The sequence below is a fragment of the Pseudophryne corroboree genome, chromosome 2 (genome assembly GCF_028390025.1).
Source record: "Pseudophryne corroboree isolate aPseCor3 chromosome 2, aPseCor3.hap2, whole genome shotgun sequence".
In the NCBI taxonomy this organism is placed as follows: domain Eukaryota; kingdom Metazoa; phylum Chordata; class Amphibia; order Anura; family Myobatrachidae; genus Pseudophryne; species Pseudophryne corroboree.
In genome coordinates, this window is record NC_086445.1 from 220,534,037 (window position 1) to 220,552,473 (window position 18,437).

At 47.0% G+C, this 18,437-nt stretch overlaps 1 protein-coding gene across 3 annotated transcripts in view; it reads right to left on the reverse strand.

Moving 5' to 3' along the window:
* The window catches only part of PIP4K2C (phosphatidylinositol-5-phosphate 4-kinase type 2 gamma), a 152,710-nt gene extending 136,805 nt beyond the window's left edge, over positions 1-15,905 (reverse strand). Inside the window, exons 1-2 of one of the 3 annotated variants that reach the window (XM_063952346.1) lie at positions 15,855-15,905; positions 3,216-3,313 (exon numbers count right to left, since the gene is read on the reverse strand). In XM_063952346.1, the coding sequence (XP_063808416.1) occupies positions 3,216-3,313; positions 15,855-15,890 (134 nt within the window). In that variant the 5' untranslated portion in view covers positions 15,891-15,905. Of the gene's footprint in view, positions 1-3,215; positions 3,314-15,364; positions 15,760-15,854 lie in introns of those variants that run through there. The other 2 variants (XM_063952345.1, XM_063952344.1) reach the window with 2 other exon arrangements.
* Between the last annotated feature and the right edge of the window lie 2,532 nt (positions 15,906-18,437).

Consider the following 18,437-nt stretch of genomic DNA (forward strand, 5'->3'; position numbering starts at 1 on the left):
GCTCAACAAATTAAAGTCCCTCCAACAACAAAGTCTAATAGTTTAAAGGTCACAAATAACCGTAAGGTAGTAGCAGGGAGAATGCCAGCTCCCTCTCGCATGTTTTAACAACATGGCTCATGAAAAGTTCATAAGGAAAACACTGAATAGGAGCAGCATGCGCTCTTGTGCTGTAATTAGGCAGGTGTTGTATTTTTTTTCCCACCATTGTCTTTTTAAGTCCTCACAATAGTCTTAAGTATCACCCATGCATTTTTTATTCTATAACTGTATTCGCTCCCACCACATCTGCTGAAATATCAGATGGTTCTATGGTTCCTTTAATGTTTCTGTAAAGAGAAGAATTAACCCCTTTGCTTCTGTATATTAACTGCCTCCCAACTACGTTAGATCAATATGCTGTACTCTACAGGATCACACAGAATTGGGCACCATATATAGTTCAGGAATTACTTTGCAATTGTTAATAATGCAATACCGTTAGTCCTGCAACTTCAGTAGACTGCACGCCATTTCACAAAGACCATTGAAGTGCTTTCACCCTTCCAACTAGTACTCCAACACTGGTTATTAGCAAGCTGTATTTCTGGATATCAAAATGGTTCCAAGCTTAGCACACATTTAGCATCCACTACAGTAATACCAACGGATATATAACCCAGAACTTTCTGGCAGTTAACCAACAAAAAAGCACATGCAAGTGCTCATGGACAGCTCGTGACAGACTGCCACATTTATTCATTAGTTTAAGCACAGACAACAGTTTAGATAATGCCCCTGGCATTTAGATTCCAAGCATTTTTTGGAAGAGATAAGTGGTTAGTGCGTAAAGGAAAATAAAATGCAAAACTATTAAGAGTCCAAAGAATTCATTTTTATGAGCCCTAAAACCCAAACAATTCACCACCATAATGTAGTTTTCCCAGGTTCTGAATTTAAATGTCATGTACCAAGATCTTCTGCAGAAGATCTTACACATTAGATCACAATGACCTAGTAGAATAAACGTTATTAGAGATGCTGAAATAGTAGCAACTAGTACTAGTCCCATCTGAACAAATTGTTAAACATTTATCCTCGGCAGACCTGTACTTGATCAAAAACATTTTTAAATGGCTTTCTTTCCTTCCATCTACAGTAGGTTCTTGTAGTTTACATCCCCTTTAGTAAAATATTTCCTGACACTTTCTTCACCTCCACTGCTTAGATAGACAAATGCACAAGTTCTCCCTCCTGAACTTGGCCGATGCCCTTTATGTAGTTAACTGCTTTATAACATTTACCTGTATTAGCCTATACTGCGTTAATCATTACACATACATACCACCCACCACAAGTACATGCGCTGCAAATTTAAATCCACCCCCCAGGGACAATTGGCCAGGATTTCTACATCTCTATAGATTACACTGAAAACATGTTTAGCAAACACTTATGGTATTTGCAAAAGCATTGCCACCGTGCGATGCTCTCGCATGTCTGCAGGGGGAGGGGGGCCTGGATCCGGCATGCGGTCGGACTTGCCCTGTGCTGGGCGTCCCCCCGCATCTCAAAGATGTTGATCGAGGATGTGCGTTTTCTCATCTACGATCAGGTCTGAATTAGGCCCATAATCTGTAGCCAACTAGCTAATCAATGTTAACAGCAGCACAGAATTTTTTTTTTTAAAGAAAGGTGTGTGCTGATCTTGCGAAAAAAGTGATTAGTTCGTCCATGTAATTAGACCAAGGCAGAGACCCGATAAGGGAAGGAGACTGGATGCAAACAGTAAGCAGAGCTAAAAATAAAATCTCCTATATAATAGCCCAGATCTGTGACTCTGTGCCTGTGTGTATAACACTGGGCGTGGCTAGGAGCTCTCATTGGGATAGCAGCAGGTCTATCACACCCTGTCCACAGCTGATTGGGCGAGAAACACCCTCCCACACAGGTTACATCCAATGGGAGGCTCTGCCCTTTGGCTGCTGTGTGTTCCCAGAGCAGGATTAACAATGGGGCTGATGGAGCTGCAACTCCAGGTCCACATCCCAAAATAGGCCCACTGCATCTGCAGCAACATACCCTCCAACAATTCAACATAAAAATCAGTACAAAATCGAAAAGGGGGCGTAGCCACGGGTAAAGTGCCGCGGCCACACCCCCTTTCCTATACTTTCAATGGAAGTTTGGAGAGCCAAAAAAATCGGTACAGACCATAAAAAAAGGACTGTACCTGCCAAAAAGGTACAGTTAGAGGGTATGCCACTGCATCTGCAGCAAGTCTCTGCGCTGTAGATATGGAGAGAAAAAAAAATGATTGTACTGCAGCATCCTATGTCCTGCCACTGCACAGCACTCTCACCTTTTACATTGATTCAGCGAGTCAGTCCGTTCTGCCAGCCAGTCACTATTGTTAGCGCCGCTGTCCCAACACGCCGCATTACAGGGAAGTAGTCTCAGTAAATAAACTACAGCTCCCAGCAGCCCTTAGCGCCGAAGAATTCCGGAGCTAAGGGCTGCTGGGAGCTTTAGTTTATTGAGTGCATCTTCTTCCCTGTAATGAGGCACGTACGGACACCAGCGCTAACAATAGTGACTGGCTGCTTGGTGAATCTCCGGGAGAGCCACTGCCAAAGGGAGGACAGAAGCTTGGCTACTTCCAGGTGGAGAAGCATAACCTGCCCCTTCCCCACTCGCAGTACCTCCAGGCCCCATCCGTGGCACCCCCACACCCCCCTCCACCACCTGTGGTGGCTCTGGACCCCCTCCACCAACCGCGGCACCACCGCACCTGCCCCTCCTGCAGCACCCCAGCAATAGCTCCTCCCCCACCCGTGGAGGCTCTGGACCCCCACCAGCGGCAACACCACACCCGCCCCTCCCCCACCCACGGCACCCCCGCACCACATCTGCATCTCCCCCACACCTCCCCCAACCATAGCACCTACTAGGTGATTTATCATGCCCTGCGTACGCTGTTCACGCCGTTGCAAGGGGCTTCGATCCCTTAACTATTGTATGCCCTTTGTCCGTGCAATATTTAACCACTCACACAATTATGATTGGAGGTAATACTCCATATAATAAAAATATTGCATGCCACAAGGGTGTGCAAGGGTTAAGGGGGCCTAGCCCCTCACTACGTTGTGAAGAGCGCCCGTAGGACGCGATGAATCACCTAGTAAGTTAATAAATGGTCAAAAACATTTATATAGGATGAGGAAATAGGCACCAACCTGTTAAAAAGGTGATTAGTGACCTTAATTTTTGAATTTGCTTTAAAATCATCTGGCAAAAGCATCACTGGAACCGGAACCTGATTTAGCTCATTGATCTAAAGAAAAAAGAAAAAAAAAAAAAAGAAGAATAAATACACGCCTTCACATCAAACAAAAAACATGAATGAAACTCTGAATGCCTGATTCAAGGAATATGGTCATCACGTAATAAAAAAATAAAATAAAATAATAATAATAATTATTATTATTATTACCAGCACAGGGAATCAGTGCAGTGAGAGGCATAATTTGTAATAATTAGCGAACCGCTAAAGTACAGTTACTACTTATGTACATTTTTAACAGTATTGTATTTGTCCACAAGAGTTTTCAGTGGGAGATGATTGACTGGGACGGAATGTCCTGGTAAATACAGAGTATGCCTCATTTTGTTTTTGTGGCCATTGTCGTTTTGTCTGCGAGTCTCTTCAGAGCTGCTATCTTCACTATGACATGTTATATGATGTACTATTATGCCTGGTGTCTGTGGTGGATGTGTGCATTCCTTAACCTTTGCTCTTCCCCTCCTCTTTTTTTGTACCCTTTGTTTTATTAATTTTTATGGGTTTTTCTGACTAAAGCCAATAGAAGCTAAGGTCTATTAAAAACACAAAAATTTGTCATGCGGTTATATAACAGATACTGTACACTTCATGGCACAAGCTGTCTACCTGCTACACTCATGGCATAAAAAGCCAATCCCCATCAGTAACAGATGACGGTATCAGCATAGACCACAGGTTGCAGCTAAAACAAAACAAAAAAAACCTGGGAGTCCCCCTTTCAGACCGCCATCTCTGAACACGGGTTATGGGCACTTGAATGCGCATAACCCGTGTTCATGTGCGGTCTGAAAGATGCAAGGGTTGAAATACTGTGTCCAGTGACCCGGTATTTCAACCCTGGTCGTGAGTAGGGTTGAACACGTCTTCGACCCGGCTCACTGTGCGGTGTGAACGGGAGCTGGGTCGATGCGACCCATTTCCCGTTCACTCTCTGTGTACGGGCGACGCTTTGAGATCATGTGATCTCCAAGCACCGCCCCCCCCCCGCCGCGTATCCACTGACGTCACCAACCTGGCAATATGCCGGGTTGCAGTCAGCTGTGGCAGGGAGCCTGAGGCGGGTCGCACGCTGGGAGCTCCCGTGCCAGGCTCCCATGTGCGACCTCTTCAGGCAGTCTGAAAATAAGAATTTACTCACCGGTAATTCTATTTCTCGTAGTCCGTAGTGGATGCTGGGGACTCCGTAAGGACCATGGGGAATAGACGGCTCCGCAGGAGACTGGGCACAATCAAAGAAAGATTCAGGACTATCTGGTGTGCACTGGCTCCTCCCCCTATGACCCTCCTCCAGACCTCAGTTAAGATACTGTGCCCGGAAGAGCTGACACAATAAGGAAGGATTTTGAATCCCGGGTAAGACTCATACCAGCCACACCAATCACACCGTACAACTCGTGATATGAACCCCGGTTAACATTATGATAACAACGGAGCCTCTGAAAAGATGGCTCGCAATAACAACCCGATTTGTGGAACAATAACTATTTACAAGTATTGCAGACAATCCGCACTTGGGATGGGCGCCCAGCATCCACTACGGACTACGAGAAATAGAATTACCGGTGAGTAAATTCTTATTTTCTCCGACATCCTAGTGGATGCTGGGGACTCCGTAAGGACCATGGGGATTATACCAAAGCTCCCAAACGGGCGGGAGAGTGCGGATGACTCTGCAGCACCGAATGAGCAAACTCAAGGTCCTCCTCAGCCAGGGTATCAAATTTGTAAAAATTTGCAAAAGTATTAGACCCTGACCAAGTAGCCGCTCGGCAAAGTTGCAGTGCCGAGACCCCTCGGGCAGCCGCCCAAGATGAGCCCACCTTCCTTGTGGAGTGGGCTTTTACTGATTTTGGCTGCGGTAGTCCTACCGCAGAATGCGCAAGCTGAATAGTGTTACAAATCCAGCGAGCAATGGTCTGCTTAGAAGCAGGAGCACCCAGCTTATAGGGTGCATACAGGATAAACAGCGAATCAGTTTTCCTGACTCCAGCCGTTCTGGAAACATAAATTTTCAGGGCCCTGACTACGTCCAGCAACTTGGAATCCTCCAAGTCCCTAGTAGCCGCAGGCACCACAATAGGTTGGTTCAAGTGAAACGCCGATACCACCTTCGGGAGAAACTGAGGACGAGTCCTCAACTCTGCCCTATCCATATGGAAAATCAGATAAGGGCTTTTACACGACAAAGCCGCCAATTCTGATACACGCCTGGCCGAAGCCAGGGCCAACAACATGGCCACTTTCCACGTGAGATATTTCAAATCCACGGTTTTAAGTGGCTCGAACCAATGTGACCTCAGGAATCCCAAAACCACATTGAGATCCCAAGATGCCACAGGAGGCACGTAAGGAGGCTGAATATGCAGAACTCCCTTGACAAAAGTCTGAACTTCAGGCAACGAAGCCAATTCCTTTTGAAAGAAAATCGACAAAGCCGAAACCTGGACCTTAATGGACCCTAATTTGAGGCCCATCGTCACCCCTGCTTGCAGGAAATGCAGGAAACGACCCAGTTGAAATTCCTCCGTTGGGGCCTTCCTGGCCTCACACCAAGCCACATATTTCCGCCAAATGCGGTGATAGTGGGTTGCAGTCACATCCTTCCTGGCCTTGATCAGGGTAGGAATGACTTCCTCCGGAATACCTTTTTCCTTCAGGATCCGGCGTTCAACCGCCATGCCGTCAAACGCAGCCGCGGTAAGTCTTGGAACAGGCAGGGCCCCTGCTGCAGCAGGTCCCGCCTTAGCGGTAGAGGCCATGGGTCCTCTGAGAGCCTCTCTTGAAGTTCCGGGTACCAAGTTCTTCTTGGCCAATCCGGAACCACAAGTATAGTTCTCACTCTTCCCCTTCGTATTATTCTCAGCACCTTGGGAATAAGAGGCAGAGGCGGAAACACGTAAACCGACTGGTACACCCACGGTGTCACTAGAGCGTCCACAGCTATCGCCTGAGGGTCCCTTGACCTGGCGCAATATCTTTTCAGCTTTTTGTTGAGGCGGGACGCCATCATATCCACCTGTGGTCTTTCCCAACGGTTTACAATCAATCGGAAGACTTCTGGATGAAGCCCCCACTCTCCCGGGTGAAGGTCGTGTCTGCTGAGGAAGTCTGCTTCCCAGTTGTCCACACCCGGAATGAACACTGCTGACAATGCTAGCACGTGTTTTTCCACCCATCGGAGAATCCTTGTGGCTTCTGCCATTGCCCTCCTGCTTCTTGTACCGCCCTGTCTGTTTACATGGGCGACCGCCGTGATGTTGTCTGATTGGATCAGAACCGGTTTGTTTTGAAGCAGGGGACTTGCTTGGCATAGGGCATTGTAAATGGCTCTTAGCTCCAGGATATTTATGTGTAGTGAAATCTCCTGATTTGACCACAGCCCTTGGAAATTTCTTCCCTGTGTGACTGCTCCCCAGCCCCGAAGGCTGGCATCCGTGGTCACCAGGACCCAGTCCTGTATTCCGAATCTGCGGCCCTCTAGTAGATGAGCCCTCTGCAGCCACCACAGTAGTGACACCCTGGTCCTTGCCGACAGGGTTATCCGCTGCTGCATCTGGAGATGCGACCCGGACCATTGGTCCAACAGGTCCCACTGGAAAATCCTTGCGTGGAACCTGCCGAATGGAATTGCTTCGTACGAAGCTACCATTTTTCCCAGGACTCGCGTGCATTGATGTACCGACACCTGTCCTGGTTTTAGGAGGTTTCTGACTAGAGATGACAACTCCTCTGCTTTTTCCACTGGAAGAAACACTTTTTTCTGGTTTGTGTCCAGAATCATTCCCAGGAACAGAAGACGTGTCTTCGGGACCAGCTGTGACTTTGGGATATTGACAATCCAGCCTTGCTGCTGCAGCACTTCCTGAGAAAGTGCTACCCCCACTAACAACTGTTCCTTGGACCTCGCCTTTATCAGGAGATCGTCCAAGTACGGGATAATTAAAACCCCCTTCTTCCGAAGGAGTATCATCATTTCTGCCATTACCTTGGTAAAGGCCCTCGGTGCCGTGGATAACCCAAACGGCAGCGTCTGGAACTGATAGTGACAGTCCTGTACCACAAACCTGAGGTACTCCTGGTGAGGAGGGTAAATGGGGACATGCAGGTAGGCATCCTTGATGTCCAGGGAGACCATGTAATCCCCCTCGTCCAGGCTCGCAATAACCGCCCTGAGCGATTCCATCTTGAACTTGAATCTTTTGATATATGTGTTCAAGGATTTTAAATTTAAGATGGGTCTCACCGAACCGTCCGGTTTCGGTACCACAAACATTGTGGAATAGTAACCCTTTCCTTGTTGAAGGAGGGGTACCTTGACAATCACTTGCTGTGAATACAGTTTTTGGATAGCCACCAACACTGCCTCCCTGGCAGAGGGAGTTGCTGGTAAGGCAGATTTTAGGAAACGGCGGGGGGGAGACGCCTCGAATTCCAGCCTGTACCCTTGAGATACTACTTGAAGGATCCAGGGATCCACCTGTGAGAGAGCCCACTGTGCGCTGAAATTTCTGAGACGGGCCCCCACCGTACCCGGGTCCGCCTGTGAAGCCCCAGCGTCATGCTGTGGACTTACCGGACGCGGGGGAGGACTTCTGCTCTTGGGAACTGGCTGTATGCTGCAGTTTTTTCCCTCTACCTTTGCCTCTCGGCAGAAAGGATGCGCCTCTAGCCCTCTTGTTTTTATGGGGCCGAAAGGACTGTACTTGATAATACGGTGCTTTCTTTTGCTGTGGGGTAGCCTGTGGCAAAAATGTCGATTTCCCAGCCGTAGCTGTGGAAACGAGATCTGAAAGACCATCCCCAAACAGTTCCACCCCCTTATAAGGCAAAACTTCCATGTGCCTTTTTGAATCTGCATCACCTGACCACTGCCGAGTCCATAACCCCCTTCTGGCGGCAATGGACATTGCGCTTATTTTTGATGCCAGCCGGCAAATATCCCTCTGTGCATCACGCATGTATAAGACAGCGTCTTTTATATGCTCTATTGTCAGCAAAATATTGTCCCTATCCAGAGTATCAATATTATCCGACAGGGAATCTGACCACGCAGCAGCAGCACTGCACATCCATGCCGATGCAATCGCTGGTCGCAATATAATGCCCGTGTGTGTATATATAGCTTTTAGGGTAGCCTCCTGCTTTCTCTCAGCAGGTTCCTTTAGGGCGGCCGTATCCGGAGACGGTAGTGCCACCTTTTTTGATAAACGTGTAAGCGCTTTATCTACCCTAGGGGGTGTTTCCCAACGTGACCTATCCTCTGGCGGGAAAGGCTACGCTGCCAATAACCGTTTAAAAATTATCAATTTCTTATCAGGGGAAGTCCACGCTTCCTCACACACCTCATTTAATTCCTCAGATGCAGGAAAAACTACTGGTAGTTTTTTCTCACCAAACATAATACCCTTTTTTTGTGGTACCTGGGGTACTATCAGAAATGTGTAATACATTTTTCATTGCCTCAATCATGTAACGGGTGGCCCTATTGGAAGGTACACTAGTCTCATCGTCGTCGACACTGGAGTCGGTATCCGTGTCAACATCTGTGTCTGCCATCTGAGGTAGCGGGCGTTTTAAAGCCCCTGATGACATTTGAGACGCTTGGACAGGCACAAGCTGAGTAGCCGGCTGTCCTATGTCGTCAAACCTTTTATGTAAGGAGCTGACACTGTCACGTAATTCCTTCCATAAGTCCATCCACACAGGTGTCGACCCCGCAGGGGGTGACATCACATTCACAGGCATTTGCTCTGCCTCCACATCGTTATCCTCATCATACATGTCGACACAGCAATACCGACACACAGCACACACACAGGGAATGCTCTGAGAGAGGACAGGACCCCACAAAGCCCTTTGGGGAGACAGAGGGAGAGTATGCCAGCACACACCAGAGCGCTATATAACACAGGGATATCACTATACAGAGTGTTTTCCCCTATAGCTGCTTGTATTATACATACTGCGCCTAAATTTATTGCCCCCCCTCTCTTTTTTACCCTTTCTGTAGTGCAGGACTGCAGGGGAGAGCCTGGGAGCGATCCTTCCAGCGGAGCTGTGAGGGAAAATGGCGCCAGTGTGCTGAGGAAGATGGCTCCGCCCCTTTTTCGGCAGGCCTTCTCCCGCTGTTTGTGTAAATCTGGCAGGGGTAATTTACACCTATATAACCTCTAGGGCTATATATGGTGTCAGTTTTTCCAGCCAAGGTGTTAATATTGCTGCTCAGGGCGCCCCCCCCCCCCAGCGCCCTGCACCCATCAGTGACAGGAGTGTGTGGTGTGCATGAGGAGCAATGGCGCACAGCTGCAGTGCTGTGCGCTACCTTGGAGAAGACAGAAGTCTTCAGCCGCCGATTTTCCGGACACTTCTTGCTTCTGGCTCTGTAAGGGGGACGGCGGCGCGGCTCCGGGACCGGACGACGAGGTCGGGTCCTGTGTGCGATCCCTCTGGAGCTAATGGTGTCCAGTAGCCTAAGAAGCCCAAGCTACCACCAGTTAGGTAGGTTCGCTTCTTCTCCCCTTAGTCCCTCGTTGCAGTGAGCCTGTTGCCAGCAGGTCTCACTGTAAAATAAAAAACTAAAATATACTTTCTTTCTAGGAGCTCAGGAGAGCCTCCTAGTGTGCATCCAGCTCGGCCGGGCACAGAAATCTAACGGAGGTCTGGAGGAGGGTCATAGGGGGAGGAGCCTGTGCACACCAGATAGTCCTGAATCTTTCTTTGATTGTGCCCAGTCTCCTGCGGAGCCGTCTATTCCCCATGGTCCTTACGGAGTCCCCAGCATCCACTAGGACGTCAGAGAAAGAGGTATTAGAGAGCCAGGTCGCACCTGAGAATTTGTACACTGGGGGCTTCTCATGTGTGACCCGGCTTGAAACCCCTTTGAGACAGACGTGCAGCCCGACCCGGCATATTGCCGGGTTGGTGACATCACCACTGGCGCTACAGGAGGTGGCGCTTGGAGATGATCATATCCAAGCACCGCCTCCTCCTATGCAGAGAACCGGTCCTGGTTCGCCTTGACCCGGCTTACCCGTTCACACTGCACGCATCCCGGCTTCAACCCAGGTGGCGACCTGGGATGAAATGCCGGAATGCTCGACCCGGGATATTGCTTTAGTACCCTTTCATACTAGGCAAAATCCCAGGTTGATGCGCGTTCACGTGCAAAAACCCGGGAAATTTATGCTAGTCTAAAGGGGTGTTACAAAACTGCTTTCACTTAACAGCTGATATAAACTCCACTAAACAACAAATTGCAATACAAAATCTAGATGGACCAGATCGTTTGTGACAGACTACTATACAGAAATGTTTATCCATCATAAATAACACAACACAGTCTAATTTGCACACAGATTGATATCCTGAGCCAAAATCTTTCCTTTTCTAGGATATTATTTTTTAATTCAAATGATAGTCACCTCTATACTGCTGCTGCAAACATTAAAAATGAACATTTTGCACTAGCACATAATAATACCCCGGCTTATTGCCTGGCCGACGCAGGGTCAATAAAAAAATACCCGGGTCAACTGATCATGGACGCAGCATGGCTCATCAGCAATTTTAAATACTCCGCAGTAAGCATCTGGTCAAGGATATAGCTAGACTGTCACAAAATAATTACTATTGCTTCAGTTTGTCGCCCACCATTAAGTTATTACTGGGGGAAGTTAAACAGGATAAGTATACCCATCACAGACACTAACAAAAAATGTTCAACTCTACACCTGAAATTCTTTTTACATTGTGGTACCCAAGCTGTACCATTCAGTATACTCACAATGGGCTCAATTTAATTCAGCGCAGATTGAATAGCGAAGGGAATTAACTAGCGCTGTCATGTCGGGGAAGGTCTGTTCTCGCGGACAAACAGGGTGTTTTGTCTCGATAACTGGCATTCTCCCTCTAAAGTGCCCGGCGCAATGCTGTTTCCGCCACGATAAGGGTAAAAGGGGGTGTGAGAAGACATCCTCCCGTTGGGTGTCACAGAGCGCTGAATTGGATATTGCAGGGAGCTAAATCCCAGCGCTATCCAATCCACACTGAACTGAATCAAGCCCAATGACTGTGCATATTTCTATTCTTTCCAGTTCTCAGTGAGCAATCAAATCACTATGCCCAAACACAAATACAGTATAGGGGGAATTGCCTTAACTAATGGGCATCCAACAGAGCAATTCAATTGTTGCTCCGATTGGTTACCCATTAGCCGTGGGAGACTCATTTCTTCTCGAAGCCTCCTGATGTGGCAAAAAAAAAAAAAAAACAAGTTTGTGAAAAGTCAGTAGTTTGGGCACCATAACTTTACACGGGTTTAGGCGTGCTTTTCGTCACGTCTAATAAAACAAGCGAATCACCCCCATAGTAACCATATGAATTGGAATACATTTCACAGAAACAATATCACAGACTGATAACTAGCACCTTAGAAATAAATGGTGTATGTGGACCTTAGCAAACCCTGCTCCATATGTGCAGACACTGACAGATATTCTGCTTCAACAGATGAAAGTCTGAAAGGTAAGTGGCACAACAGTAGGCCAGGCATTTACACGTAGAGGAAGGGTGGGGGGGGGGAGGTCTCAAACCCTTGAGAGAGAGAGAGAGAGAGAGAGAGAGAGAGAGAGAGAGAGAGAGAGAGAGAGAGAAATAAAGTGAAGATGTTGCCTGCAGCAACCTATCAGCTTGTAGCCATCATTTACCTAGCACAGCTTATAATATGAATTAGAAGAAGAGTGGTTGCTTTGGGCAATTTCGACACTTTATCTCTATCGTAGAGTTGATACATCTCCCCCGTGTTATTTTGCATTAAAGCTGAATGTTTTTTGTTTTTTTACATTTTCCTATATATCATTTATTACTGTGTAACATTACTTGCTAGTCTGCACATTTACAATATATTGAATTCTACTGCACAATGCCGAAATAAATATTAAAGGCTCCTTCTTACAGGAACACATCACTGATACATTTCCACTTCACTGAATGTACCAGGGTGTGTACAAGTGGGATATTTACCATCAGCAAATAAGACATCTGCTCTACTTTTCCAGCAAAAATGAAGCTTGCCCAGTCAGCTTTCCCAACAGACACCTCAGACCATCTTTGAATAACAATTCCTCATGGATTGTAGAGCAAGCAATATGCAATGGGATGAATCACAATTACAGTATAGGACTTGCTGAAGGCAGAGGAAATTACTTCATAAACAACTGTTGTTTTCAATCTCTTAGGGGCAGATATAACAAGTTATATTCTTGTTATCACTCGTTACGAATAATAAATGGTGCTCCAGCCAATCAGCGCCTGCCGTTATTTCAAACACGACAGTTATGAGCGGATCGGCTTAAGCACCATTTAACATTCGTAATGAGGGATAACAAGAATCTCACTCGTTCTTAAATCTGCCCCTTAATTTGAGGAATCTTATGGACTGAATAGCGGCATATGTAGACTCTCCGTGTTTAGAAGTGTGCATGTACAGATGTGTCCGCTTAGCTCCTTGCTGTAGTCACGCTAAACAGCCCTTCAAGTTGCGCCATGCCGTGGAGGGACTCCATTACACAGAGCGTCTTTTTTGCATTTCTTTCCCACGAAAATGTGTTTTAAGACGCAACAGCAGATTCCACTGAATAAAATTATATGCAACATGCCAATATTCTGTGTGTGACTGAAGCTGTGCCTGCATCCATAATGCATGTTACAGTGTTTTCCCAGAAATCACTGTAGCATAGCAGTTTATATGCAAATACAGTTGCAGTCACACACATAATATAGGCATGCTGCATATCATTTTAATCAGCAGAAGCTGTGAGTGTGTCCTATTGCATTACTTTGCGACTAAGATGCATTTTCGTGGGGGGGAAAAAACACAAAACAGATGCTTGGCGCTAGCGGGTCATACGGCACTCACCCGGTATGTGTAACGCGACTCGTAGTGCATGGAGCAAAGACGCAAGAGGACGTATCTGTACTCCATGTACTCGGAACGTTTCGATAAAGAGCAGTGGTGTTATGTGCCTCTATTAGCATGATAATTTAACATAATCTGACACCCAGTTAATCTGTATTACATAGAATTATTTGCAAATCTCATTGCGTAGAAGAAGAAAAAGAAAACAAACACAATCTCGAACATTGGATGGGACAGAGTAATAATGCAGTGGGCCACATGACCAACACTCCAGAATCATCCAAGTGTCCAGCGCGTCCAATATATTTGTGTACATCAAAGGTGACCCAGATCTGTGCCTTATTTTACTCTTCATTACTCCTGTACGGACATGTAAGGAACCCCATAAACATATGTAAATCAACTAAGAATTAGCAGTGTTTCCATAACGTAACATTTCAGGTGCTTGTCCGTCTAAAAATAATAGGAAAATATCAGGGGGTTCTATATTTTATCCGCATGACAGAAATATTCATTTACCCAAACATACAGGATACTGGTTAATACAGAAGTTTGTTTACTGTAATAGATATAAGCTGTCCAGCAAGCTCAAAATATTCGATATGTAAACGGTTACAGTCTGTGATGGTATATCCAGATATATGCCGAAACTGACAATGTACATAGTAAGCATATACCTAGTATGTAAACCCTGAATATAGAAGAACAGGAGCCATGTCAGGAACTGACCAGCTCTGCATCAGTAGCTCCGAGTTATGTTTCACTCTGCCCCCTCCATCTATGGCCCTTGTGCTTTGTGAAACTGGAAAACAACGCGATTATTTCTGGTGGATGAACATTTGCTGTGAGACGACTGCCGGGAAAAACTGCAAATGGCTGATCCCAAATACTGCCATTTAACCTTGTACAGCAGAAGGTCTAGAATATGTGACTGCGGTTCGGACAGACATGGAGTCACCATGTCAATATTACAGGAGCACTTAGCTTAATATAATTAGCAAAAGAAGGGGGGGGCATTCAAAAGTGTTTGCCAAGCAGCGCTTAAGCAGAAAAAAAATATGCTCATAATACAAATCTTATTATGAAGCTTTCAGACTAACACATCCTCCGATACCCAAGGCATCCGGATGATAAGTCGACAGTTAAAAGGTTGACAGGTTCAAATGGTCCACATGTCAACACAGCATATGGTCGACATGAGATTTTTGGATATTTTTTTTTTCATTCTTTACCATCTACATAGACTACAGTTCAGAATAGTAACCTGTGCCGAGCGAAGTGAGACACCTTGCCCAAAGCATGGTAAACGAAGCAAGCCATGCACTAATTGGGGGTCCATGTGCTGGAAGGGAATTTTGACACTAAAATAACATCAAAAACTCATGTCGACGTTATCATGTATGACCATTTCCATTTCGACCATGTCAACTTTTTCGTGTCGACCCTTTGAGCCATAACCTATACCTAAATACTTCATCACTGCAATAATGTGCAACTATAAGGCCGCTACAAGTAAACGCACACAGTGTGACTTAGTTCTGTGGTGTAACGTGGCTGAATACAAAGTTCCAGCGGATGTAAATGTGCGTGTGGAAGGAGACTGATTGCTCTAGCAAGTGTAGAACAAAGTATTATTGGGCAGATATACTGAAACACATAGCGGCAGGGAAGTGGAGAGATAACACACACACATTCCCCATAACAAGTCCCAGCTAGAGGTATACTGGTAAGGATAGTCCTAGAGCCGACAGCGAGCAGCACACATATAAGAGATAGCACAATATGTGGTTACATGTGTAGTACTACAAGTTCTAGCAGGCAGGGCATACTGTACTGCATAGTGGCAGAATTGACAGTGCAGCAGGCAGAGGAGGGATAACACATTCCCTAGCAACACATGTAGTACTAGAAGTCCCAGCAAGTGTGTAGCAGCACTCCTGAGAATACACAATCTCCAGTAACACATTGTAGAACTACAAGTCCCAGCAGGCAGGCCATGCAGTAACACAGCGTGGCAGAGCTGAGGAAGCGCAGCGGGCAGACTGACACATCCCCCAGTAACACATGTATGTTGCAATAACTGTAGGGGGAGACCGCAGGTGAGTTCCCATCCTCACGGGCCTCACCGAGTGACTGACTCCCCACATGAAGACGCTGACGAGCGGATGGCTGGCCCGGAACACTTTCACCTTCTGCTGCACGAAGTGCTTCTTCTTCGTCTTAGTCTTGGCTGTGGTGGCGGGCATCCCAACAGCCGCCGAGGAGGAGGAGGCAGTGGGCACGGCGGCAGAGGACATGTCAGCACCTTGCTGCCGCCAGCGAGCACGACCACCAAGCCGCCTCCTCTTCTTCTGTCCCGGACGGGCCGTCCCCCGCTGGCCTGGGCTGCTGCTGTCGCCTCTCTCCGCCCCTCCTGTCTCACCTGGGCGCTGGGAGCGCATGCGCTGTGGCACGCCACCTCCGCCCAGCCGCCTCATGGGGTCACCTGACCTCGCGTTGTCCCACTGTGGTGAGCGGCGGCGGCGTCACCATGGAGATCTTATCCTCGCAGCTGAAAATGGCAGACATTTTGGTTACGGGCGGGCAGAAATGCAAACTAATTCTAACAACACTCACTTGTCGCACAGCGGGAAGTGGAACCAGACTTCCCATAACAACACAGGCACCTGCCTGCTGCTGCGGGGGAGCTGCTGAATGCGCGCTTTTATATTTTCATTTATTAAAGTTTTATTCTTCTGGAAGCAGCAGGCGTATAGTGCTTATCACACAGGGCCGCCTCCATTATCAGTCCCCGCTCTATCTCTCTCCTAGCTACGTGCCCTTCCCTGTGTGCGCTGCTCTCTCCCACGGAGGCTGTTATCAGGGCTGTAACCTGGGCAGCAGAGGCGGTGGGGGAACAGCTGACTCATGGCTCTGGGGATTTTCTTATACATAGAATAAAAAGCCAATGTGTGTAAATTCTTAGAGCAAGAATAATCATATGGGGCATATTTCTGAAAAGGTGATAATAAGGGTTCCTTATAGTGTAATTGTATTAATACGGTGTCGCTGGGACAGAGGCGCTGACTGGGGCCCGTCCTGTGACCAGTACAAAGAAAGTGAAAACAAGTGCACAGGGGGGTACCTGGTGCGCACAGGCACCCCCTAATGTCGGGCACCCCGATCTCACATGCCTGATGCAGCGATCACTGAGCAGGCTGATTACTGTCCCCTCTGCGCTGCACCCTGCAGGACTGCATTACTGACCGGACGCCTGGGTTAATCAAGAGTGCCACTGCCACCGGCTTTCAAACTCCATCTCCATGTACAAAAACTGCGCAATGTGATGTGATTACATCATGCTGCTCGCATGCCCACCTGTCACACCCACCACACGCCCACCTACCTCCTATGCTATGCCAACGCCAGCCACTGATGAGGATCAGCATGCAGCCAGCGTTCCTCCTAGGAAGACAAATTCAATACTGGCAGGCGGCTGGCAGCAGCATTGACACGTCACTCGTTTTTCCAGCAGCAGCAGTACTAGTCTGCGACTGTCAGTGAGTGACTGACTTGTAAGTAAGCTGCTGCAGCTTGCAGGGGAAAGAGAGGGGGAGCCAGACCAGGCTGAGGAGGAGCAGTGTAATTGCAGTGAGTGCCATCAGGGGTGTTTGGTGCACACCACAACATCTGACAATGTATCTGCTTTATTAGAATTGGTACAAGCGTGGATATTTTATATTGCGTTGACCGTCAATAGATGGTGCTAGACACGCCCAAAAGGTGGTGTTAGACACGCCCCTCCAATGGTGCACCCCCTAATAAAATGTGCTGCGCACGCCTATGAACAAGTGTGAACACTTTCTGTTTTGACCAGTCACAGGGCCTAATTCAGAGTTGATCGCAGCAACAAATTTGTTAGCAGTTGGGTAAAACCATGTGCACTGCAGGTGGGGCAGATGTAACGTGCAGAGAGAGATTTGGGTGGGGTGTATTCAAACTGAAATTTAAATTGCAGTGTAAAAATAAAGCAGCCGGTATTTACCCTGCACAGAAACAATATAACACACCCAAATCTAACTCTGCAAATGTTGTATCTGCCCCATCTGCAGTGCACATGGGGGGTAATTCCAAGTTGATCGCAGCAGGATTTTTGATAGCATTTGGGCAAAACCATGTGCACTGCAGGGGAGGCAGATATAACGTGTAGAGAGAGTAAGATTTGGGTGGGTTATTTTGTTTCTGTGCAGGGTAAATACTGGATGCTTTATTTTTACACTGCAAATTAGATTGCAGATTGAACACACCCCACCCAAATCTAACTCTCTCTGCACATGTTATATCTGCCTCCCCTGCAGTGCACATGGTTTTGCCCAATTGCTAACAAAAATCCTGCTGCGATCAACTTGGAATTACCCCCATGGTTTTGCCCAACTGCTAACAAATTTGCTGCTGTGATCAGGTCTGAATTAAACCCAATGTCGCTGCATGTGCATCCCCAGAAAACATCTGCAGAGTGTAGCCCATAGGCTACAATGGACCAAAGCCATCTTTAGTTTGCAAGCTCCGGAATGCGAGCTTTGCAGCCCCCACAGAAATTTAAATGAGCCGTGGCTGCTGTTAGAAATGGAGGGACCGTGCCAGATATGGAGATATCTGCTGCAGTTCCTCCATGTCACACTGGGGTGAAACATACTATTTGGGTGTTTTCGGGGGATATCATAGAAACATAGAATTTGACGGCAGATAAGAACCACTTGGCCCATCTAGTCTGCCCCTTTTTTATTTTATCCTTTAGGCAATCTCAACCCTTTTTTAACCTTGAAAAAGCCTGCAAACATATATGATAAATAGGCCCTATAATTATATCATTCAGAGCACGTGCAAATTATGGGACATCATAGCACAAAAGATGATGGACAGTGTGTAAATGAGCAGATGTGTAGTGGCTGTTTTTTTTTTAACCCCCTCCTTCCCTGTGACCAGTATTTTTCCACAGACAGGGAAGCATACAAAGGGCCTAACTCATGTTTGTACGGAAATGCAATTGCGATTTTCTTGGCTACGGAACTGCTAATGTTAGCAAGGACAGCTGCCGCCCAGAAATCAAAAGAGACGCCCACCAGAGCCATCGTAAACTCATTCCCAGTTGCATACACATTTGCAGCCTATACGCAAAAACATGAAACATCAAAGTAAAGGTTGAGCAGGCCCTACACT